At 51.2% G+C, this 23552-nt stretch overlaps 1 protein-coding gene and 1 pseudogene across 1 annotated transcript; both read right to left on the bottom strand.

Annotated features, from left to right (window-relative positions):
* Positions 1–1804: 1804 nt before the first annotated feature.
* On the bottom strand, positions 1805–7122 carry LOC123454853 (annotated as a pseudogene).
* Positions 5211–22238, bottom strand: Dhx34 (DExH-box helicase 34). The gene is made up of 12 exons (XM_045134216.1): positions 22198–22238; positions 22057–22142; positions 21678–21931; positions 17220–17933; positions 14664–14918; positions 12367–12469; positions 10057–10250; positions 9502–9672; positions 7877–8119; positions 7578–7751; positions 7113–7233; positions 5211–5428 (listed from the first exon to the last, which is right to left on the bottom strand). Exons 1-12 carry the CDS (start codon positions 22236–22238, stop codon positions 5211–5213), a joined length of 2574 nt encoding a protein of 857 aa, XP_044990151.1.
* Positions 22239–23552: the final 1314 nt, after the last annotated feature.

Here is a 23552-nt window from a genome sequence, read left to right as displayed (position 1 = left end):
GAGTCATTGTTGATAATGCTTTTAAAATTCTTTATTACTAGTTATTTCAATGGACTGAAGATGAATTAAAACAACATAGGCCTTGTGTCTGGTTTGGGTGCCTAAATAAAATGGACCTTCTCTTTATGACAAAGTCAAGCTACCTCTTTGGTCATGACAGGCATGTGCCTTGGGGACCTCCACTGGATTTTGAGGGAGTGGGGTCTCTTTCCATGACCAGAGGAAAACTAAGGTGCTCCATACTCAACGTTGGTATCTTTGGACCAAGGACTGGCCTGCTGCATCCAAGCCTCCCTCAAGGCTTCCTCGGGTGGTTTGTGGACAAGGTAGGGATGAAACTGCAAAGAGCTTAGTGTCTTGCAACCTTGCACTTGCTTATGTGTTTCTTTCCCACTGTGTTCCATCCAGCTGGAGCTGGGACTGGGGGAGGGTCCACTCTGAAAACACACACTAGCAGCAGAGGCCAGATATCATGAAGACAAGAAGCAAGCAAGCCGGGGCTCAGGAGAGCAACTGCTTTCACTCATTTCTGCTCCCCTCTGGCAGGGCTCATGGTTCTCTCTGTGTCTCATTCTGACCGCAAGGGCATAAGTTTCAGAGGTGTCTACCCACAATCTAGCAGAGATTGGGAGCCCCGGAGAGCAGCTAACCAGGGTTTTCCTAAAGATACTCAATCATCTAAGTCTCAGGACTACAAAAGCCCAGAAGGCTTGTGAATCAACACCTTTCCAAGGGGCTTTCAATTCAGCTTTAAAATTTTACTTGGCACAGTCTATTGTTGCCTAAAAGGCCCAACAAAATTTCAGGTGAGGAGAGATGATGTCATGTGACTACAGCAAAGATCATCTTCAGGATGGGCTTTCTTTTACTATTTGTATACAGATGAAAATATGGAAATATAAATAAATACACACACACACACACACACACACATATATATTTGGTTTTGTGAGGTAGGGTCTCACTCTAGCCCAGACTGACCTGGAATTCACTATGGAGTCTCAGGGTGGCCTCGAACTCACAGCAATCCTCCTACCTCTGCCTCCCGAGTGCTGAGATTAAAGGTGTGTGCCACCACGCCTGGCTTTGGAGATAATTTTTTATTTTACCTACACACAGCTCAAGATAAAGGAATAACTTCTAGGACCAGGGAGCTGATGAGGCTAGTGCCAATACTATACACACAAAGATGAATATATAGACACATCCCCCCACCCCCTACCATGCCTCTGGTATGCTGTACAGGTCGGCACAAACCTAATTAAGAACATGATCTATGATATGATATGATATAAAGGTTTAGGACTGAAGTTATGTTTGACATTTTAATTTGTATAAGCTTAGGCAATTTAGATCTTAACATATCTGAATCAACTGTTTATTTGAAAGATAGCATCCCCACCCCCATTTTCCTTACACAGTAACCCGATATGGTACTATATGCGGTGGTTTGATTCAGGTGTCCCCCATAAACTTAGATGTTCTGAATGCTAGGTTCCCAGCTGATGGATATTTGGGAATTAATGCATCCTGGAGGGAGTGTATTGTTGGGGGCCAGCTTATGGGTATTAAAGCCAGTTTCCCCTTGCCAGTGTTTGGCACACCCTCCTGTTGCTGTGGTCAACCTTATGTTGGCCAGGGGGTGATGTCCACCCTCTGCTCATGCCATCGTTTTCCCTCGCCATCGTGGAGCTTCCCCTCGAGCCTATAAGCCAAAATAAACCTCTTTTTCCCAGAAGCTGCTCTTGGTTGGGTGATTTCTACCAGCAATGCGACCCGGACTGCAACACTATAGTTACCAAATAGAAAACAAGATTGTTATTCTGTATTAAATCAGTAAAGAGTATTTTAAAGAAAGGGCAACTTGGAAAACACAGACTTCAAAGTCTATCATTCCAAGAAGAGCATGTTCGTTACTAGCAGTGGTTACCGGATGAGCTGAAGGCATTGCTGCTCATGGCAGATGCTGAGCAGGCCACGGAGCTGCTTTACTGTTTCACTATAAAATGACGCATGTCTTTTCATCCTTGAAAGGGTTTTCTGAGGTCAGAATGCCGATCAGCAGCGGGCCACTCCTGGCATGCTCCTCACAGTAGGACATGAGGTCTGCAGATGCCTTTGAGACCTTTATTCTTTCAATGGAGACTTCCAATCTTAATCGCTGCACAGTTCTCCTGCTTGGGCGATGTTGTTGGTGCTTGCTGTTTTGCTAGACATCTCCAGTGATTGTTCTTCCTGAAATCAGTAAGGCTTTGTGTGGTCCAGTGTTTGGGGGTTTTTAGTGGTAAGATGAATTGCTGCCGCGAGGCCGCTGCTGACCACCCGACCTACCTCTCCTCGCGCCTCCCCATTCTTAAATGTACTTACAAATACTTTGGGCTTGTTATTTATTGTTTCCTGATTTATAGTGGCTTTGTTTCCTCTTCTGTTGTTCATAAGGGAAGGGTCTCACTTGGTCACAAGCTAACTTGAAACCCTCAAGAGAATAGAAATCTTAACCTTCTTGTTGACAGGATTGAGGGTGTGGGGCAACACACACCCTAAGGGACTGTGACTTTGTTAGAGGATCTAGTTGTCATAATATCTACTCTTGCATAAATACTCTGTGCTGTTTTTCATTGAATGTATACATTATTTAATTAACTTTTAGAATCGGTCTGTATTTCATTCCACTCAGCCTGCTTGGATACTCCATAGCAGGCAAACCTAACATCAAGGGTCACTTTTGTAGATACTCTGAAAGTCTTAAGAGCCACACCTAGCACCTTAAGCTCCTACTCTGAAGATATAAAACATCAGATAGATTGATAATCTAATAATAATACTGCAGCTAAATAGAAAATCCAAGCATTAATCCAAGATGCAAAAATATGTACATTATAACACAAGAAACACCAAAAATCAAGATGATATAAATCCACCAAAAATATTAATGCATCAGAAATGACCTCCAGTGAGAATGAGTTAGAGGAAATGCCTAAAAAAGATTTCAAAAGAATGGCTATAAATATGCTCACAGAAGTCAAAGAGGCAATCAAAGGAATGAAAGAAGAAATTAAAGGATTCAAAGACACAGGACACCAATTAATGAAATAGAGGTCAATACTAGATATAAATAAGGAAATAGAAATAATAAAGAAAAACCAGTCAGAATACTAGCAATGAAGAACACAGTTAATGAAATAAAAAACTCTGTAGTAAATATCACCAGTAGAATGGATGAAGGAGAGGACAGAATATCTAAACTAGAACCAGGTGGCAGATCTTGTAAAATACAGTCCAACAAATTCCCACCAGGAATAGATGGTAAGACCTTATTGCCGAAGACTCCACATACTAGGGCTGCAAGGTCACTGAGAAATCCTGCTGGAACTGAGCTGATAACCTCCTCCATGTAGACCAGCTGACAGAAAGCTAGAAGAAGCCACTCTGCATGCAGTTCAATGGGAGAAAGAGAAATCACCAGTGAAGATCCTCAACAGTAGACACTGCAATCCTTATATTTGGCTAGCCAGGCCAGATGACCCAAGGGGTGCAATAGTGGCTCATCTGTCATGGTGGAAACCAACTGCTCTCTAATTTGACTGGAGGCCCGCTCTATGGGAGGGAATACATTCCTGATACCGAAAACCTAAAACAGGGGTAGTCATGAGCCCTAGGGGTGTAACGTCTGCTGCTGTCTGGCTAAATGTATATAGTATGCTCATCAAACTGCCAAGTAAGCACTTCTCTTAATGTTCATACCCTTATATTAATACTACTCTCACTTTTGGTTAGAGAACGTTCTTTTTCAGATGGCAATGACCTTGGGATGACTCAGAAGGCATCATGGTGCTGGAAAGAAGTGACCGGAGTGCTCAGCACTGCAATATCTCTATCACACCTTCCAAGGCTCAGGGTCTAATGCAGAAGAAGTGCTGGAAAGAATATAAGAGCCAAAGGAAGGGTAGGACTCCTTACAACGTGCTCCTCCAGATACAAAATGGCCTGGATATCTATGATCTCACAGTACCTGACACTACCTACACAAGACTGTCACAAGAGGAGGAAAAGATCATGACATCAAAATAAAAGAGAGAGGGATTGAGGGGGGGAGAGGGGATATGATGGAGAACGGAGTTTCAAAGGGGAAAGTGGGAGGGGGGGAGGGAAGGCATTACCATGGGATATTGTTTACAATCATGGAAGTTTTTATTTAAAAAAATCAACAAAAAAATTAAATACAGGGTTGAAGAGATGGCTTATTGGTTAAGGTGCTTGCCCTGCAAAGTCTACAGACCCAGGTTTGATTCCCCAGGACCCAGGTAAGCCAGATGCACAAGGTGGCCCATGCACCGGAGTTTGTTTGCAGTGGCTAGAGGCTCTGGTACACCCATTCTCTATATGCCTTCCTCTTTCTCTCTCTCAAATACATAAATAAGTAAATAAATTCTTTTTTAAAGATATTTTATTTTTATTTATTTGTTTCTTTGACAGAGAGAATGGGCATGCCAGGGCTTCCAGCCACTGCAAACAAACTCCAGATGCTTGCACACCTTTGTGCATCTAGCTAACATGGGTCCTGGGGAATCGAACCTTTGGCTTTGCAGGCAAGCACCTTAACCAATAAGCCACCTTCTAACCCAATATATTCTTTTAATGAAACGCAAATTGAATCTTCTATCTGGCACGTCTTCAGCCTTGGCTACAGCCCTTCCACCTGCCTCTTCCCCCTGGATACACACTCCCTCTATGCTCCATGTCAAAGCCTGGCCCAGCCCTGCTCAGAACCTCCTGGTCCTGCTTCTCTGGCCTCTTGACCTCATCTCCATCTACTCTCGGCCCAGCTGTTCCCCAGCACACCAGGCATGTGCCTGCCTCATGGCCTTTACTCAGGACACCCCTCTGGCAAGAACACTCTTCCCTCAGAGATCCACGCTTGGTGCCTTTAGGACTCTGGCCAGAGCAGCTCCTGAAAGCAGCCCTCCCCATCACTTCGTCTCGCGCTACAGCAGAGCTCCCCTCCACACCTCCAGCCTACTTTTTGGAGGTCTTGTTTAGACTGGCTCCCATGAAGCAGCTGCTTGGCACCCACGGGCCTCCCACAGGCGGCACCTCCACCCTGGCTTCCCTCCGCAGAACTCACTGCTTGTCGGGCCTCTCCCTTTCCCAGAACCCAGGAGGGTGGGGCCACACTTGGATGCTAAGTGTGAGCTCTGAATGCCAGGAAACTAGTGCCTGGCACCAACAGCCGGGGGGGGGGAGCGCTCCTCCAGGTCCACCCTGGGCCTCCCACCTGGCCTAGGACACAGGCGTCCGAGCTGCGTCGGGAGAAGCCCTACCTGCAGGGCCGGGATGCGGACGCAGTTCACCAGGTACGGTCTGTTGGTCGCCAGCAGGGAGACGAAGGCAATGAGTTGGTGCTTGCAACTCACTCTGTCCTTGTCATCTGAAAGAGGTAAGCGGCTGTCTCAGGTCTACTGGACCCCCACCCCACCCTAGCCATTTGTCCCACCCCTGGTCACTGAACACACTATATAAAGAACAAGCCTCAGGGAATTACCATGGGATATATTTTATAATCATGGAAAATGTTAATAAAAATTAAAAAAAAAATTAAAAAAAAATAGAACAAGCCTCACTAAGATGGCTTTGACTTGTTTTAAATCCTTTTTGTGAGTGTGTGTGTGTGTGTGACACACACGCACGTGCATGGAAACCAGAGAAGAGCGGAGCGTGACCCTCTTATTCACCTGCACCGCTCCTGTGAGACGTGGTCTCACTGAATCCCGAGCTGCTGGTTTTTTGTTGTTTTTTTTTTTTTTTTTGATCAGACAAGCTGACCAGTACTGGGGCTACAGGTGTGTGTAGCCCCACCAAACCTTTTAAATATTTCATATATTTCATGTATTTGTAAGCAGAAAGAGAGAGAAAAAGACAAAGAATGGGTGCACCAGGGCCTCTATCCCCTGCAAACAAACTCTAGACGCATACACCACTTTGTGCGTTTGGCTTTAATTTATGTGGGAACTAGGGAATCAAACCCGGGTCATTATGCTCTGCAGGCAAGTGCCCCCGACCACTGACTCATCTCTCCAGCCCCACACCAAGCTTCTCATGTGGATGCTGAGGTTGAACTCCGGCACTCAGAGCCCGCGTCAGGCCATGGGCGCCGGCGCTCTTACCCGCGGAGCCATTCTGACGCCGCGCTCACTGTGATGGGCGCAGCACTGTCACCGCGCAAACAGCGCGCCCTTGTTATTTACCACTGGCGAGCCGCCCGGCATCTGCTTCGAAGGCTCCAGTGGAACCAAAGAAACAGACAAAGGAAATGAAGAAATAGAACATGCCAGCAGGAAGGAAAAATGTGAGGGACAAAAGAAACAAGGATGGCAAAACAGCTGCTGAGGCTGTGTGCGGACACTCAAGACCTGCCACCAGCTATTCGAATGATGCTTGGAAATTTTCACAATTAAAAAAAAAGAATCAGCCAGGCATGGTGGTGCAACGCCTTTAATCTCAGCACTCGGGAGGCAGAGGTAGAAGAATCACCATGAATTCGAGGCCACCCTGAGACTACATAGTTAATTCCAGGTCATCCTGGACCAGAGTGAGACCATGCCTTAAAAAAACAGAAAAAGAAAAGAAAATCGTTGAAGATAGAGCTCAGTGGCAGAGCACTTGCCTAGCTTGTGTGATGTCATAGGTTCAATCCCCAGCAAGGAGAGGGGAGGGGAGACAGAGGAGGAAAGAGACAGAGAAGGAATGTAATGAGAAGTGGGTGATCTGGATGGCAGCTTTCGGGGCGAACAATCTAAGCCTTGTCTGTCTCCTGTACTGCTGAGGGGGAAGGAGAGTTGCTGTTTCGGAGCTTGGAGTCGGGCTGCAGGGGAAGCCGCGCACAGTCCAAGTGCAAGGCCTGTGTGTCCACGCAGGCCAGCGGCCTCCTCTGCAGACCAAGCTGTGTAGCTGACAGGCCCTGCCACGAGGGTACACAGCACGGCCTGGGCCCAGGGCTCTCCTTGCTCAGCAGAGCCGGGGAAGGTGTGGGGGGTGTTGCAGGAAGGAGTCCAGGGAAGGCCGAGGTGAGGTCCCGACCTCATGTCTCACCCAGGTCACGCACTATCCTGTACCTTGGCTTCTTCCTTCCCGGCCTGCGGCCTCCTGCTCCTGTGTGTGCAGCACCTCGGGGCTGCGGGCGAAGATGCAGGTGGGGTGCAGCACGGTGCCCTGCTTAGCCTGGGTGTGGAAAATCTGCAGAGGCCAAAGGCACACGCTTGGGCCCTTGGACTTCCTCTCCCTCATGTCTGCACCTGTTTCCTCCTGCACCAGCCACATTCCCTCCTCCACATCTCAACTCATCCACCCTCGCATCCAAATGACCCTGGCTCCCAGCACTGGGTAGTGCCACAGGGGCTCAGCTCCCCCCCACACCCCAGCGCTGCCTGCCCTGGGCCGTGATTAGGGACAGTTTGTGCACACACCCCTTGCAGTGAGCCTCTTGCAGGTGGCACAGGTCTCGGTCCTGCCGTCACCCCAGTGCCTGTAGCACAGAGCAGGTCCCGGGGAAGTGCCGCACGAGGGCAGGAGAAGCCCACCTGGTCTGAGTCCTTGCGGCTGCTGTTGAACGTGTCAGGCACGGCCAGCTGCGGGTAGAGGCCTCGGCCCAGCACGAGCTTCAGCAAGGCCAGCTGCTCGCGGCTCAGCTCCCGGGCCGAGCTGGCGGCCGCCTGCAGCTGCTCCAGGTCGTGCCGCAGCTTGAACTTCACGTCCTGTGGCACACGAGGGGGCAGCACACCTTAAGAAAGCCGCCCCAGGGGAGGGCGGCACAGGCTGGGCCCGATGTCCCTGCAGGTAGGCAGCCCCTCCCACCCAGCCCAGCACCGGACGGTCGCACCTGGATGTCCACGCTGTCGGCGGCCCGCCGGGAGGCCGAGCCCTCACGGTCCTCGTCACTGGAGCAGCCGGCCACGTCGTCCTGCGGCCGCAGCACCTTGCGCCGGCGGCCCCCGGCCTCCTCGTGCTGCCGCTTCAGCTGGTGCAGGGCTCGGCGCTCACGGCGCCGCTGCAGCCGGCTGTAGCTGTCCTCTGGGGCCACCGCCTGGGCCCCGGTCAGCAGCCCATGGTCCTCCAGGAGCTCCTGGGGAGGAGGAGAAGGTAAAGGACACAAGGCAGACTGGGTGGGTTCCTGACTCAGACACGGGCTCCGTAGTAGCACGAGCTGGCAAGTGACTCTCCTTCGAAGTCACCGTTTTCTTCAAGTGAGAAATGAGGTGCTCCCAGGGCCTCCTCCAGACAGGAGTTCAAGGGCCCTGGGAAGAGCTATCACTGTCGTTAGTCCAGGGAGCACGAGGAGGCAGCAATTCTCGGGGTCCTGCCTGCGGGAGCTGGCCGCACGCCCCCAGAGCCCTGTCCAGGCTCTCGCTGCAGCCCCGTTACGCCTTCAGGCCCAGAGCCGGCCCCAGAGAGCTTCTAAGAGGGGGTCTCCCTCGGCAGGGGCTTCACCTGGACATCTGGGAACCTGTCGTATGACCAGGTCAAAGCTACCTGTGGCGGCGTATGCTGTCAGCCCTACTCCTGGGAGACCAGGTCAGGACGATTATGAGTCCAGGGCAGCCTGGGCTAGACAGCAAAGCCCTGTGAAGGAAAAAGAGGCTGCGGGTTTAGATTAGTGGTAGTGTTCACCTGGTATGTGCAAGGTCATGGGTTCAATTCCTAGCACTGAAAATTAAAAAAGAAAAAAATCAAGAAACACTCACAATAAAAAGGAAAGGAAAAGGAAATACAGGGTGAAAAAAATAGAAAAAAGCCAAGTCCTAAGCATCCAGTCCAGATCATGAGGTAGGGCAGAGGGACCCACAGGGAAAGACCTGAGTCCTCCTGCCCTCCACGCTGGACACACCTTTGTCACTAGTCTTTGAAGAACCCAGTCCAACGAAATGACAGAACAGGCTGTGGGTGTGCACAAGCGTGTACGTGCACGTGTGTAAGCACTGAGTCCATCACAGGCGGGATCACAGCTCAAGAAGCTGCGGACCCTGAGTGTGGTCAGCACATGCACGGGATTTCACGGGGGACGCTGGCCCAGTGGCCATCTCCCCTGAGCCTCAGTGTGCTGATCTGCAACAAGGCCACAACTACCCCAGGAATCCTGTGACTTCACCCCCAATGCTGCTGGGCCACCACAGAGCACTGGGGCTTCCTGTAAACAGTGCAGACACACGTGGAGAGCAGAGGCCACAGAGCAGCGTGGCCGGGGCCGTCCTCACTCACTCTACAACAACGGGAAAGAGCGACAGCACTCGCTGCTCCCAGTCACCCACTTGCCGGCTCACCACGTTTCAGCTACATGGCGTACCAGAGCTCAGCCTGCGTTACACTGCTGCCCAGAAGCCCTGGTCCAGAGGGCAAAGTTCTCCACGGGGTGCCCCACGTCACTAACCCCAACCCCCAGGAAGCCTCCAGGAGCTCCGTGACTGCCCTGCCAGTCTACCCTTGCAGCTCGGCTGCTGGGGAGCGCACTGGGGGGGAGTTCTGGTCACAGATGGGGAGAGTGTCCAGGAGCTCGCACCACTGCTGTCGCGGCCCCACCTTGAACTGACGCCGCAGGTTGGCCATCTCGTACAGCCGGTGCTCCTCCACGCCCCGCCGGCGGCACCACTTGCGGGAGTTTTGGCTCCGTTCAGACTTCACCTGGTGGAGATGCAAACAAGTGAAGGCCTCGCCTGCTGGGGTCCACACTGCCCAGCAGGGGAAGGGAGAGGTGGAGGGGTGGCCTGGGCTCCACCCTCAGCAACCCAGCTCCTCTTCCAGCACCCCTTGTCTATAAGCACCCCAATTTTCATCCCAGCCCTCTCTGCACTATCATGGACTAGGGCTCAGGTGTGGCAGGCTGGCGTGCAGACGCCTCGGCCAGCCCTTCTTCAGGCTGGGCTGCGGCCACCCTTAGCCTTCCCAAGGACCCTGGCCTGGGCGTGAACGGCGGAGACCAGGGCCTGCTGAGGGACCTCCTGGAGTGCGAGGGGACCAGCCCAAGCTAAAAGGAGGACAGACAGCGGGGCCCCAGCTCCACCTCACCTGCACCCAGGCATTGAAGACATTGAAGAGTGTGAAGGGGTCACCCTGGTCACTCTCCAGCGGCCTCCGGGCAGCAGCACACTCCAGGCTGCCCTGGGCGCTGCGGGTGAAGGGCGACTGCACGCTGAGGGCGGCCGCCATGGTGAGCACAGGCTCGGCCAAACTGAACACGGAGCCCAGGATCAGCATCTTCCCTGGTGGAAAGCGGGAGAGAGCTTGGCTTCCCGGGCCCTGAACTGACCTGCATCGCATCCACAAAGGACCCCGAGAACCACACCACCACACTCACACTGCGTGCTGGGCTTTCTGGCCATGTGGCCTCAGGCCAGGGCCTCAACTTCCCCATCTCTGGTTAGAGGAGACCACAGCTCCAACCCTCTCAGGCACATGGCTCTGTTTAGGGCTAGTCACCACTGTCAGCCACGCTTGTCTTCACAAACGTTTCCGCACCACCTCCCAGCCTCCCTGGCTTGATTTCCTTTGGGCCCTCCACAGTGCATGGCTCTCCTGCCCCTCGACTGCCTTGGCACACAGGAGGCACTGATCGGTGCCTATGGCAGGATGAATTTTCTGTGGCCTTTACTTAGTTGAAGACAAAGGGACAAGGAAAGGAAGGAAAAGAGGAGAAAGAAGGGAGTGTGGAAGGCAGGGAGTGTGAGGCCCTGACAAGGACACGGACCATCTCGGCCTCGGGCCTCCTGCTCCGCTGCCAGGCCCTAAGTGGTCCATCTCGGAGCCTGGTTTCCCGACTCCCATCCTGGGAGATGATGCATGTGAAGCACTCCATATCCCGCCCTCTAAAGCCAGGCTCTACTGCTCCCTGGCTCCATATCTTGGGGTACACATGGACTCCACAGCCAAGCACCATCTTTGCCTGTCCACATGTGGATCAGAAGACTGCCCACAGTAGGCAGGGAAGAAATGAGGTGAGCCCAGCAAGGCTGTCACTGGCACAGCACAGCAGGTGCCCAGAATACTCTTTTTAGACTTTTATTTATGTAGAAGCAGAGACAGAGAGAGAAGACACAGAGAGAATGGGCACGCCAGGGCCTCCAGCCATTGCAAACAAACACCAGATGCAGTGCACGTGTTACTTTGTGCATCGGGATTTACATAGGCACTGGGGAATTGAACTCTAGTCATCAGGCTTTGCAGGCAAGTGCCTTTGCTAAGCCATCTCTTCAGCCCCTGGCCCAAGAATATTCTTGCCCTTCATCCTGGAATGCCCCCACTCCTTCCAAACCAACAAAACTAACCACCTGCCTAGCCCCGGGCGGCCTCGGACACTACAGTACGCAGCCTCCCCCTCAGCTGCACTGAGGCCCAGGGACGTGAAAGCAGGAACACTTCCTAGTGACAGGCCTGGCCGTGGCAAGGCAGGCGGCCCTGCTGAGGAAAACCGTGTGGGCTGCAGGCTGTGTGGAAACAGAACGTGGAGTCAGCACAGTCAGTGAAAGGGTGACTCAGGAGTGAGCAAGAGGAAGACAAGCCCACTTGTGACATCCGCGTGACCACAGAACAGGGTCACCAGGGCAGCGCAGGGACAGCTGTGCAGAGTGGGGAAGGGTTTGAGATGGGGAAAGCCCCAGACCCACCTGCTTGTCCCTCCCCAGGAGACCCCTGAAACACAGCAAGCACTGGGGAGTTCAGGGCAGGGTGGTGACCAGGCCTCTTGCTGCAGGCCCTTCCGCCACTCCCACCCCAAGGGTGGTGTCTGCGGTATAGAAACGACCTGAAGACAGTGTACCACAGGACCAAGGAGAACAGAGAACGTAGGCCAAAAAGTGGATGGGTCCAGTAAATGCCCCTTCTCTTTTCAGATGGCAGTGACCTTGGGATGACTCACAAGGCATCAGGGCACTGGGAAGAAGTGACAAGAGTACTCAGCACTGAGACATCTCTCTCAAACCTCCCAAGGATCAGGGTGCATTGCAGAAGAGGTGGCAGAAAGAATGTAAGAGCCAAAGGAAGGGTAGGACTCCTTACAACATCCTCCTCCAGACACCGAATGGCCTGGATATCCATGGCCTCATAGTGCCTGACACTACCTACACAAGACCCTCATAATAGGAGGAAAAGATGATGACTTCAAAATAAAAGACAGACTGATTGATAGGGGGAGGGGATACGATGGAGAATGGAGTTTTAAAGGGGTAAGTTAGGGGAGGGAGGGCATTACCATAGGATATTGCTTACAATCATGGAAGTTGTTAATGAAAAAAAAAATTTAAAGTGTGGGCCACCACACCCAGCTGTACATTTCTTACTAGGTCCTTGGGATGGTGGCTGGCCATGGGGGACAGCTCCTACCTGAGTCTACTAAAAAGCGGATCCCGGCGATGGTGACAGAGGTCTCAGCAATGTTGGTAGAGAGGATACATTTCTGGACTCCAGCAGGGGCCACATCGAACACCTGGGGCAAGGCGAGAAGGAGCGGATGGGCTAACTCACCCGATGGACCTGTTGACCCCTCCCCTTGGCCCCTCAGCACCACCTAAGTTTTTTTTTTTAATTTTTGGTATATGTGTATATGTGAACATGGGCATGTGCGTGCCAGTGTGTGCACACAGAGGTCAGGGAACAACTTCCAGCTAGCAGTCCTCACCCACCATCTACTTCACTTTGAGGGAGGATCTGTCACACTGGGCTTTGCTTGTTTACACTGTGTTTACCAGGCTGGTCTCCAAGGAGCTCTCCTGTCCCTGTCCCCTCACAGGCAGTGTACTGGGATTACACAAGCCTGCTACAGCCTTCCCCCATGAGGCCGGGTCTCACTCTAGCCCAGGCAGACCTGGAATTCACTATGTAGTCTCAGGGTGGCCTTCCACTCACGGCAATCCTCCCACCTCTGCTTCCTGAGTGCTGGGATTAAGGTGTGTACCACCATTCCCAGCCCTTTTTTTTTTTTTTTTAATGTGGGGATCTGAAATTGGGTACTCAGGCTTGAGCAGCAAAATTTTTAATTTTTGTTTTTGTTTTTTTAAGTAGGGTCTCATTCTAGCCCAGGCTATCCTCGAATTCACTATGTAGTCTCAGGGTGGCCTTGAACTCACAGTGATCCTCCTACCTCTGTCTCCTGAGTGCTGGGATTAAAGGCCTGCACCACCACACCCAGCCTCTTTTCCCTTTCTTTCTTTCTTTCTTCCTCTCTCTCTCTCTCTCTCTTTCTCTCTCTCTCTCTCTCTTTCTTTCTTTCTTTCTTTCTTTCTTTCTTTCTTTCTTTCTTTCTTTCATTTTTAATGTGGGGGTCTGAAATTGTGTACTCAGGCTTGAGCAGCAAAATTTTTTACTTTTTTTTTTGTTTGTTTGTTTTTGAAGTAGGGTCTCACTCTAGCCCAGGCTGACCTGGAGTAGTCTCAGGGTGGCCTCAAACTCACAGTGATCCTCCTACCTCTGTCTCCCAAGTGCTGGGATTAAAGGTGTGTGCCACCAGGCCTGGCAATCCTCACCCAGCGAGCAGGAGGTGTCCTTTATTCAGAGTCATCCGCTCAGCTTCACCTGAACATCTTACATACTTCGTGAACTGTTCACTTTTCCCCAAACCCCTCTCCTGGCCTCTAGCCTCACACCCTTCAATCCAGCCCCCACACAGCCACCAAGGGGATCTGCTGAAACATGAAGAGGCCATGCCCCGCCTTGCTCAGAGCTCCTCCACAGTTCCCCAGTGTGCTGGGGGCAAAGCCAGGCACCACACTGGGTCTTCAAGCACAGTGGTGCAGAGCCAGGTCAACAAGGATGGGTCCTGGCCAGATCCCACCTTCCGCTTGGCTTTGTAAACAAAGCTTTATTGGAACCGCCCCAGCCTGGCAGTCTGCGGCTGCTTTCATGCTTCAGTGGTAGAGCTGGACCACTGCGGCCGAGAGCCGCGGTCTGCACAGCTGAAAATCTCTCTCCGGCCCTTCATGCAATGCGTGCTGACCTCTGCCCATGCGCTCTGGGCCAGGTGCTGGAGAGACGGCCCAGTCAGTGAAGCACCTGCCATACAGCATGAGGGTCTGGGTTTGGACCCCCAGCACCCACATAATGCCAGGCAGGCATAGCACCTGTAATGGCAGTGCTCAGAAGGCAGAGACAGGGCATCCCTGAGGCAAGTCTGCTAGCTGAACTGATGGGCTCTGGGTTCAAGTGAGAGATTGGGTCTCAATAAATAAAGTGGAGAGCAACTGAAGAAGATGCCCAATGTCAGCCTCCAGCCCCCCAAACATGGCACGCACATGCACATGCACCCTGTGCACACCCCACTTATTAACAAGCATACACACACACACCCACACACAAAATAAAATAGCACTAACAAGAGTCATGGTGGTGCCCGCCTTTAATCCCAGCACTTGGGTGGGAGAAGTAGGAGGATCGCTGTGAGTTCGAAGTCAGCTTGGGACTAAAGAGTGAGTGCCAGGTCAGCCTGGGCTACAGTGAGACTCTACCTCAAAAAAGAAAAAGAAAAAAAAATTAAAGAAAGAGCTCTGAGAACAAGTGCCCTGAGTTCACAGCCTGGCTCTGCCACAAAGTGGTCACGTGACCTCACAGAAGCCCCACAGACCTGGGTTTGAGGGCCTGCTTAGTACTACCCCCCGCCTTGCCCCACCAGGCAGCACATGGCATACCTTGTCCTGGTCGGCCACAGAGAGAGCACTGTGCAGCGGCAGCACCACCCAGCGCTGGGTGTGGCTGGCATAGGCCTGGGCGGCGTCCAGTACGGCGCTGATCTCCGCCATGCCACTCAGGAAGACCAGGAGGTCTCCTCGCTCCTCAGGAGGGTACTTCTTGTCGATGGCCTCCAGCGCCCTCAGGAAAGGCCGGGGGTCCAGCTTCTCTGATTTGGATGCTGTGGGCTCCACTTCCTGAGGCTGGTACACGACCTGTAAGACAGCGCCAGGGGCCCTGTGATGCCAGCAGGACGACACAGTGGGGAACACAGGCTGGCACAAAAGACACACAGCAGACAGCGCACGCAGAGCAGGGAACTTTTGGAGCATGCAATAAAAAGACAAAGTGGGCTGGGGAGATGGCTCAGTGGTTAAGGAACACTTGCTTGCAAAGCCTGCTGACCAGGGCTCAGTTTCCCAGTACCCACATAAAGCCAGATGCACAGTGACACATGCATCTGCAGTTCATTGGCTGTGGCAGGAAGCTCTGGCACACCCATACACACACACACACACACACACACACACTCTCTCTCTCTCTCTCTCTCTCTCTCTCTCTCTCAAGTAAATAAATAACACTAAGGGGTAACAGGAAGGCCTCTGGGTGCTGGCAATGTTTGAGTTTCGAAAATATGGGTGCTGGCTACAAAGATGTCTTCAACTTATGAAAATTAATTGTATAGCATACTTTTTTGCATAATTTCAATGAGACAAAAACATTTCAAATGGTAGAAAGCCCTTGAAAATACTTCTTAAGACACATCCTGTTTTTTACTTGATGACTGCTTAGGAGACTGTGGTGGTTTGATTCAGGTGTCCCCCATAAACTTAGGTGTTGTGAATGCTAGCTCCCCAGCTGATGGATATTTGGGAATTAATGCCTCCTGGAGGGAGTGTATTGTTGGGGGGCAGGCTTATGGCCTTTATAGCCAGTTTCCCCATGCCAGTGTTTGGCACACCCTCCTGTTGCTGTGGTCCACCTTCTGTTAGCCAGGGGGTGATGTCCACCCTCTGCTCATGCCATCGTTTTCCCCTGCCATCATGGAGCTTCCCCTTGAGCCTGTAAGCCAAAATAAATCTCTTTTTCCCAGAAGCTGCTCTTGGTTGGGTGATTTCTACCAGCAATGTGAACTGGACTGCAACAGAGACAGATTCAAAGGCATGTAGAGGGTGAGGGAGATGGCTCAGTGGTTAAAAGTGTCTGCTTGCAAAGCATGCCAGCTCATGTTTGATTCTCCAGTACCCACATAAAGCCAGATGTACAAAGAGGTACATGCATCTGGGGTTTGTTTGCAGTAGCAAGAGACCTTGGTGTGCTCATAGTCTCTCTCTCTCTCTCTCTACTTGCAAATAAATCATTTATATGTGTATACACACACACACACACACACACCACATACACAGAGAGGGGGAGGGGGGGAGAGAGGGAGAGGGGGAGGGGGGCCCCTGCAGATGTGTGCAACACCTTGTGTGCATGCATGACCTTGTGCATCTGGCTTATGTGGGTCTGAGGAGTTGAACTCCAGACACATGCACCACCATATGCATCTGGTTTACGTGGGACATGGAGAATCAAACATGGGTCCTTAGGCTTTGCAGGCAAATGCCTTATCTCCAGCCCTCCATGTGTAACTTTTTTTAAAAAATATTTTTACCAGGCATAGTGGCATACATCTTTAATCCCAGCATTCAGGAGGCAGAGGTAGGAGTATCACCATGAGTTTGAGGCCAGCGTGAGACTACATAGTGAATTTCAGGTCAGCCTGGACTAGACTGAAACCCTACCTTGCAAAGCCAATACATATACATACATACACACATACACACACACACACATATATATATAATTTTTTAAATTGGGGGCTAGAGAGATGGCTTAGTGATTAAGGTGCTTGCTGGTAAAGCCAAAGAAATCAGTTTTGATTTGCCAGTACCTACGTTCAGCCAGATGCACAAGGTGGCACAGTGTCTGCAGTTCATCTGCAGTGGCTAGAGGCTCTGGCGTGACATTTTCTCTCTCTGCATCTGCCCCCCTCTCTCTCTGTCAAGTAAGAAAATTAATTAAATATGTTTACTTGTTGTTATTATTTTTTTGTTTTTCAGGGTAGGGTCTCACTCTGGTCCAGGCTGACCTGGAACTAACTCTGTAGTCTCAGGGTGGCCTTGAACTCATGGCGATCCTCCTACCTCTGCCTCCCGAGTGCTGGGATTAAAGGCATGCGCCACCACGCCCGGCTAAATATGTTTACTTATTTGTAAGTGGAGAGAAAATGAGAATGGCCATACCAGGCCTAGTGCTACTGCAAAGGAAATCCAGACACATGCATCACTTCGTATGTCTGGCTTTATGTGGGTACTGGGGATTCAAACCCAAGCTGTCAGGCTGTGCAACCAAGTGCCTTTAACCACTAGGCCATTTCTCTAGCCCCCATGTGTAACTGTTAAGGATACCGCCATGAGGACAATCAGCTTACTCTGAAAGTCACACTGAACAAATTGGTACGTGCCACTCACCTGTGAGCCATACTGGCTGAGGCTCTCAAAGCCAACACGCTTGGCCAGAGAGATGCAGGCGATCCGCTGGGGCTGAGTGCATGCCACGTGACTGAAGCCAGCAGCCAGCAAGTACTGGGGCACCTGGGTGGACTTGCCACAGCCTGTGTCACCAGCCACCACCACCGCCTGGTGCTCCTTCAGTGTCTGCAGGATGCGGTTCCCATACTGGGCAACGGGGAGCGCTGCCCGCTCATGCTGCAGCCTGGCGAGCCGTGCAAAGGCCTGCTTCTGCCCGAAGTCCAGGTAGTGCAGCAGGGCCCGGCGGAACTCAGACGCTCTCGCCGCGGGAAGGCGACTGCCCGGCTGCTGAGATTCCCGCGTGTCAGGGCCAAGGATGGACAGGTTGATGCGGAAGCGCGGGTCGTAAGTGCGAGGTAGGTCAGCCAGGGCTGGGATGCTGTGCTTGGGATGCCCAGGGCCTTTCTCCTCTTTTTTGGAGCTCTTGAGATTCTGGAATCTCTGAAGGCGTTCAAAGAAAGCCCAGAACTTCTGACGCTCCTCAGAGCCACGAAGGATATAGTCCTCATCTCTGAAGAAGACATCCTCCAGGAGGCGACGGGTCTCTGGACAATTCCAGTCCCAATTCTCTGAAGTACCTTTGTCCCGGGAAGCCTGGTGGTGGTCTCGGCGATCTCGTTCATCCCTTGTCCTGGCCTCAGCTTTGCCCCCGAGCTATACACTGTCACCAGTCCCCATCTCCACAGGAGGAGGCCAGTGCCTGCGTACTGAATCGAACTCTCTTCAAGGAGCTAAGTTTCCTTTCCTTGTACTGGACTGCTGCAAATGACAGAGCAGGTGGCCAGGGCCAGTGAGTTGGTGACAAGGCACTTTACGACTCCTGCTGGGATCTCTAGAAGGGACACAAGTTTGTACTGGACTTTCAGACCTGGATGCTTGAGGAATAAAACAGAAGGCATTTGTTCATTTTTATTCATTTCTTTTTTGGTTTTTTGAGGTAGGGTCTCCCTCTAGTCCAGGCTGACCTGGAATTCACTATGCAGTCTCAGGGTGGCCTTGAACTCACGGCGATCCTCCTACCTCTGCCTTCCGAGTGCTGAGATTAAAGGTGTGCGCCAGCACGCCTAGCTTGTTCCTATTTAGAACATTTATCCTGTACAGGCCTAGTAATTATGCATTGAACTAGAAAAACAGCCACAACACGGGCTGGAGAGATGGCACAGAGGTTAAGGTGCTTCCCTGCAAAGCCTAATGACCAGGTTCAATTCCCCAGTACCCACATAACGCCAGATGCACAAAGTGGCACATCTGTCTGGAGTCCATTTACAGTGGCTGGAGGCCCTGGCACACCCTTTTCTCTTTTCTGTCTCTTTGATTGCAAATATATAAATTTAAAAGAAAGATTCTAAAGAAAAAGGTCATGAATACAAGGGCCCTTACAGATGGCCAAGATCACATGAGAGACACCTTTTACCAGACTATGACAATCCAGTGACATGTTGTAATAGAACCTCAGGGACTCATGGGGGTCTGGAGGTGGTTCTCCATGCTTGAGAACCAGAAAAAGTCCCCAGGAAGAAGGGATGTTTGGGGCAGGAGAGATGGCTTAGAGGTTAAGGCCCTTGCCTGAAAGCCAAAGGATCCAGATTCAATTCCCTAGGACCCACATTAGCCAGCTGTAGGAGAGCGTATGCGTGTGGAGATCATTTGCAGTGGCTGGATGCCCTGGCACATCCATTCTGTGTTCTATCTCTCTGCTTGCAAATAATAAAATAAAATAAACTCGGGCTAAAAAAAAGAAAGAAAAAAAGAAGGGATGAGACCTAAATGAGGGATGTAGGTCACAAAAGACCTTGTCAGAAGGAGTAACACAAGAAGTGCAACATAATAAAAAGGAAGATTTATTGTTCTGGGGTCCATTGAACTTCCCACAAGGAGCACCTTGAGATCACATGGGAAACTTTACCTGCCTGGCAGATGCCTTTCCTGATTTCTGGCAACAGTATCTTCCTTAAAGAATAGCGCTTCACTTCCACACAGCTCTGCTGGCCTGTCAGAGAACTCATGGTGTTTGGACAAGTGACAAAGGCCTGGCCAACCGCAGTACTTACTCTCTTCCCGGGTAATCAGTGACAGGTCTGAGGAGTGGACATGTGGTCCAGTCAGAACTCTCCTCTGGAATTCACCCATGGTTACCAGGAGAGGAAAGCTCTCCTTTTACTTATTGGGAAAAGTTGGATCTAACGCTGGAGCTGTTTGTGGTAACTCTGGAGCCAGTCTTCCCTGGAATCCACCCTAGAGAGAAACGGGGCTGAGTGAAAAGGTGGGAGAAGACTGGAAACAGCATTACTGCCTGAGGCCCAGTTCCCTCCAATCCGCCACTTTTTAGACACACAAGGAAAGGTCTCTGCCCCGCACCCTCCCACCTGGTGCTGAAGACTGGACCCAGGACCTCATGCATGCTAGGCCGGTGTATACCGTCATCCCACAAAATGCCTTTCGGCTAAAAGCTAGATTCTTGTCTGTCAGTTAAGAAAGGCATGACTTAGGAACATAATGCTATGTGTGCAATTTGCTGGAGCGAAGTTCATCATCTCAAGGCTTTAAAAATATTTTTATTTATTTATTTGCAAGGGCAGATAATATGAATGGGCACACCAGATACTCTTACCACTGCAAGCAAACTCCAGATGTATGTGTCTCTATCTGCATCTGGCTTCACGTGGGTACTGGGGAATCAAACCCAGGCCATCAGGCTTTGCAAGCGTCTTTAACCTCTGAGCCGCCTCTTCAACTCTCATCACTTCTTTTTCTTCTTCTAATTTTTTATTTACTTTCAAGCAGAGAGACAGTCAGAGAGAATGGACACACCAGTGCCTCCAGCCACTGCAACAAACTTCAGACACATGCACTTTGTGCATCTGGCTTTACATGGGCATTGGAGGACCAAATTCAGGTTATTAGGCTTTGCAGACAAGCCCCTTATCCACTGAGCCATCTCTCCAGCTCTTCACCTCATTTCTTTAAGGGATTTAGGATCTTAAAAGGGTTTAAGAAAGCTGGGCGTGGTGGCCTTTAATCTCAGCACTTGGGAGGCAGAGGTAGGAGGACCCCCATGAGTCGGAGGCTACCCTGAGACTCCATAGTGAATTCCAGGTCAGCCTGGGCTAGAGTGAGACCCTACCTGGAGGGTGCAGGGAGGTGTTAAGATCTTTATTGGCTTTGAACCTCAGATTTGGGTTTGAATCTCCTTTCTCATTAGCATTTTATTTTTTTGAGGTAAGCCCAATAGACTGGTCTTTTTTTTATATATAGTTTTGTTTTTTAAATATTTGGTTGCAAGCAGAGAGAGAGAGAGATACAGAGAAGAGAGATAGAGAATGGGTGCACCAGGGTCCCTAGCCACTGCAAATGAACTCCAGAAGAATGTGCCACTTTGTGCATCTGGCTGACGTGGGTATTAGGGAAACAAACTTAGGTCCTTAGGCTTCGCAGGCAAGTGACTTAATTGCTAAGCCATCTCTCCACCCTGACCTCTTTTTTAAAAAAAATTATTTTTATTTATGACGGGGGGAGGGGTTATGGGCGTGCCAGGCCTTCCAGCTGCTGCAGACGAATTCCAGATATATGCACCCCTTGTGCATCTGGCTAATGGGGGTCCTGGGGAATTGAAGCTGGGTCCCTTGGCTTCACAGGCAAATGTTTTAACCGCTAAGCCATCCCTCCAGCCCCTGGCCTCTTTTTTTTTAATGAGAGGAAGACAGAGAATTGGGACTCCAGGGCTTCCAGCCACTACAATCTAACTCCAGAGGTGTGTGCCACCTTGTGCACATGTGCGACCTTGTGTGCTTGCGCAAACTGTGTGCATTTGCATCACCTTCAGTCCATATGCATCCCAGAACATTGCTTTCTTGGCAAAGCCAAATTATAACTATTACTCAAGTTCTGTGTATTTGCCCTACAATAAGACTTCCTAGCAAAGGGCACAAGGGGAATACAACCTGGATGAAAAGATAAAATACAAGCCTTAAAGGCTGAGCCATCTCTCCAGCCCTGGTTCTTCAATCTTTACCTCCATTTCCTTTCGCTCCCAATGGTTACAAGCTTTAACAATGTCTAACACTCACCATAACCATGGATTCCTAACCATACTTGTACGCAGATATACTGACTTTTCTTACAACTCTTAAGTAAACACTATTCTGTTTTTATGAGCCAGACAGGGTGTGGGGAATTTAAAGTTAGGGATTCAGGATCCCTTTCCTTCTCTCTCGACTAAAAAACAAAAAGATTTTAAACAATGTTTTTATTTATTTGCTTATTTGAGAGAAAGAGGCAGAGATCGTCAGCGCCTCCAGTCACAGCAAAGGAACTCCAGACGCATGCGCCCCCTTGTGCATCTGGCTTGCGTAGGTCCTGGGGATCGAACCGGGGTCCTTAGGCTTCGCAGACACGCGCCTTCCCCGCCAAGCCGTCTCCCCAGCCCTCTCTCGACTTCGCCGTCGCCTCCATTCCTCCACCGGCCGGTGTATTCGGGGTCTCTGGTCTCGCCGAGTCCGTCCCCGACTTGTCCGTCTGTCCCCAGCGGGCCCGGGTCCTCCACCGAGGGCCGTGGGCGGCGCCCGTCCGCCCCGCTCTGCCGTCTCCCTCTCGGGTCTCCAGCTCCCGGCGCCTCAGTTTCTCCTTCTCGCGCCTCCTCTCAGTCCCGGGCTCTGTCCTCACACCACCCCCGCAGGGTCTCCTAGGTCCTACCCGTCCTCACACACGTCTTCTCTCCGCCGGAGGCCCGAGGCTCCCGGAACCCAGGCACAGCCGCCGCCGCCTCAACTTCACTCACCTTCGCGGACGCCCCCACTTCCGGTCCCGAGCGGCGCTTCAGAGCGCAAAGCCGAGGCTGCGCAGGCGCACACCGAGACCCCGCCTCTGCACACACGGGAGCCAATAGGAAGCGGAGAACGAACCAAGACCCACCACGCGCCTGCGCACCGAGCGCTCCTGGCTCGAGAGCACCAGCGCCATCTGGAGGTCAGTGGAGGCATTGTGATGGAGACTTCAAGTGCCTCTTCCAGGCCTTTCCCTCTCTCCCACTTGCTATCAAAGCCACTTGCAAACGGGGCTCCAGGAAAACCGGAAGGAGCTTAAACACTATTAAAAGAGTGATCGTGGCTGCAGAGATGTCTTAGTGGTTAAGCCTGAGGACCTAGGTTCGATTCCCCAATACCCATGTAGGCCAGCTGTTCAAGTTGGCGCATGCGTCTGGAGTTCCTTGGTAGTGGCTGGAGGAGACCATGATGGTCGCCCTGGAATACTGAGGAATGGTGGTAGAGGAGGCAGTGAGAGATGACTGGAAATGTTTGACCTGAACTCCTAGAAGTATGGTCACCAAGATGAATTAGATTTGAGGGAAGCGATCAGTTTGGAACATTTAAAGTTGAATGGTCTTTTTTGTTTGTTTGAGGTAGGTCCCACTCTAGCCCAGGCTGACCTGGAACTTACTCTGTAGTCCCAGGCTGGCCTCGAACCTGCGATCCTCCTACCTCTTCCTCCTCAGTGTTGGGATTGAAGACATTTGTCTGTCTTTGTTCCTCCTCTCCCCTTTCCTCCCTCCCCCCCTCCTCTTTCTTCTTTTGAGGTAGAGACTTGCTCTTCTTCCCCACGCTCACCTGGAACTCACTATGTAGTCTCAGAGTGGCCTCAAACTCATGATGATCCTCTCCCTCCCAAATACTGAGATTAAAGGCGTGTGCCACCACACCCAGAAAGCAAAAAAGGCACAAACTAAGCATCCTACTTACAGTTTCCAAAAAAACTACATTAAACCATTTATTTATCTGTAATCAGAGACAAAGAGAGAATAAGCAGGGCAGGGCCTCTTGCCACTGCAAATGAGCTCCAGATGCATGTGTCACTTTGTGCATCTGACTTTACATGGGTACTGGGGAACTGAACCTGGGCCATCAGGCTTTTTTTTTTCTTTGTTTGGTTTTTCTAATTTTTTTTTGTTCATGTTTTTATTTACTTATCTGAGACTGACAGACACAGAGAGAAAGACAGGTAGAGGGAGAGAGAGAGAATGGGTGCGCCAGGGCTTCCAGCCTCTGCAAATGAACTCCAGACGCGTGCGCCCCCTTGTGCATCTGGCTAACGTGGGACCTGGGGAACCGATCCTCGAACCGGGGTCCTTAGGCTTCACAGGCAAGCGCTTAACCGCTAAGCCATCTCTCCAGCCCTGTTTGGTTTTTCGAGGTAGGGTCTCGCTCTAGCTCATGCTGACCTGGAATTCACTACGTAGTCTCAGGGTGGCCTCAAACTCACAGCAATCCTCCTACCTCT

This window comes from Jaculus jaculus, chromosome 14 (assembly GCF_020740685.1).
Source record: "Jaculus jaculus isolate mJacJac1 chromosome 14, mJacJac1.mat.Y.cur, whole genome shotgun sequence".
Lineage (NCBI taxonomy): Eukaryota > Metazoa > Chordata > Mammalia > Rodentia > Dipodidae > Jaculus > Jaculus jaculus.
The sequence above is the reverse complement of the archived record's forward strand: the minus strand, read 5'-3'. Positions and strand labels throughout refer to the sequence as shown.

What these genes read in the sequence shown, in the direction of transcription:
- Dhx34 (XM_045134216.1), bottom strand. Translation starts at nt 22,238, where the DNA reads ATGGCGCTGGTGCTCTCGAGCCAGGAGCGCTCGGTGCGCAG. An exon ending in CAGGAGCGCTCGGTGCGCAG is followed by an intron (nt 22,143 to 22,197) that starts GCGCGTGGTGGG and finishes CCGTGTGTGCAG; the next exon opens with AGGCGGGGTCTCGGTGTGCG. An exon ending in CCGGGAAGGAAGAAGCCAAG is followed by an intron (nt 5,429 to 7,112) that starts GTACAGGATAGT and finishes TACCTCTTTCAG; the next exon opens with ATGACAAGGACAGAGTGAGT.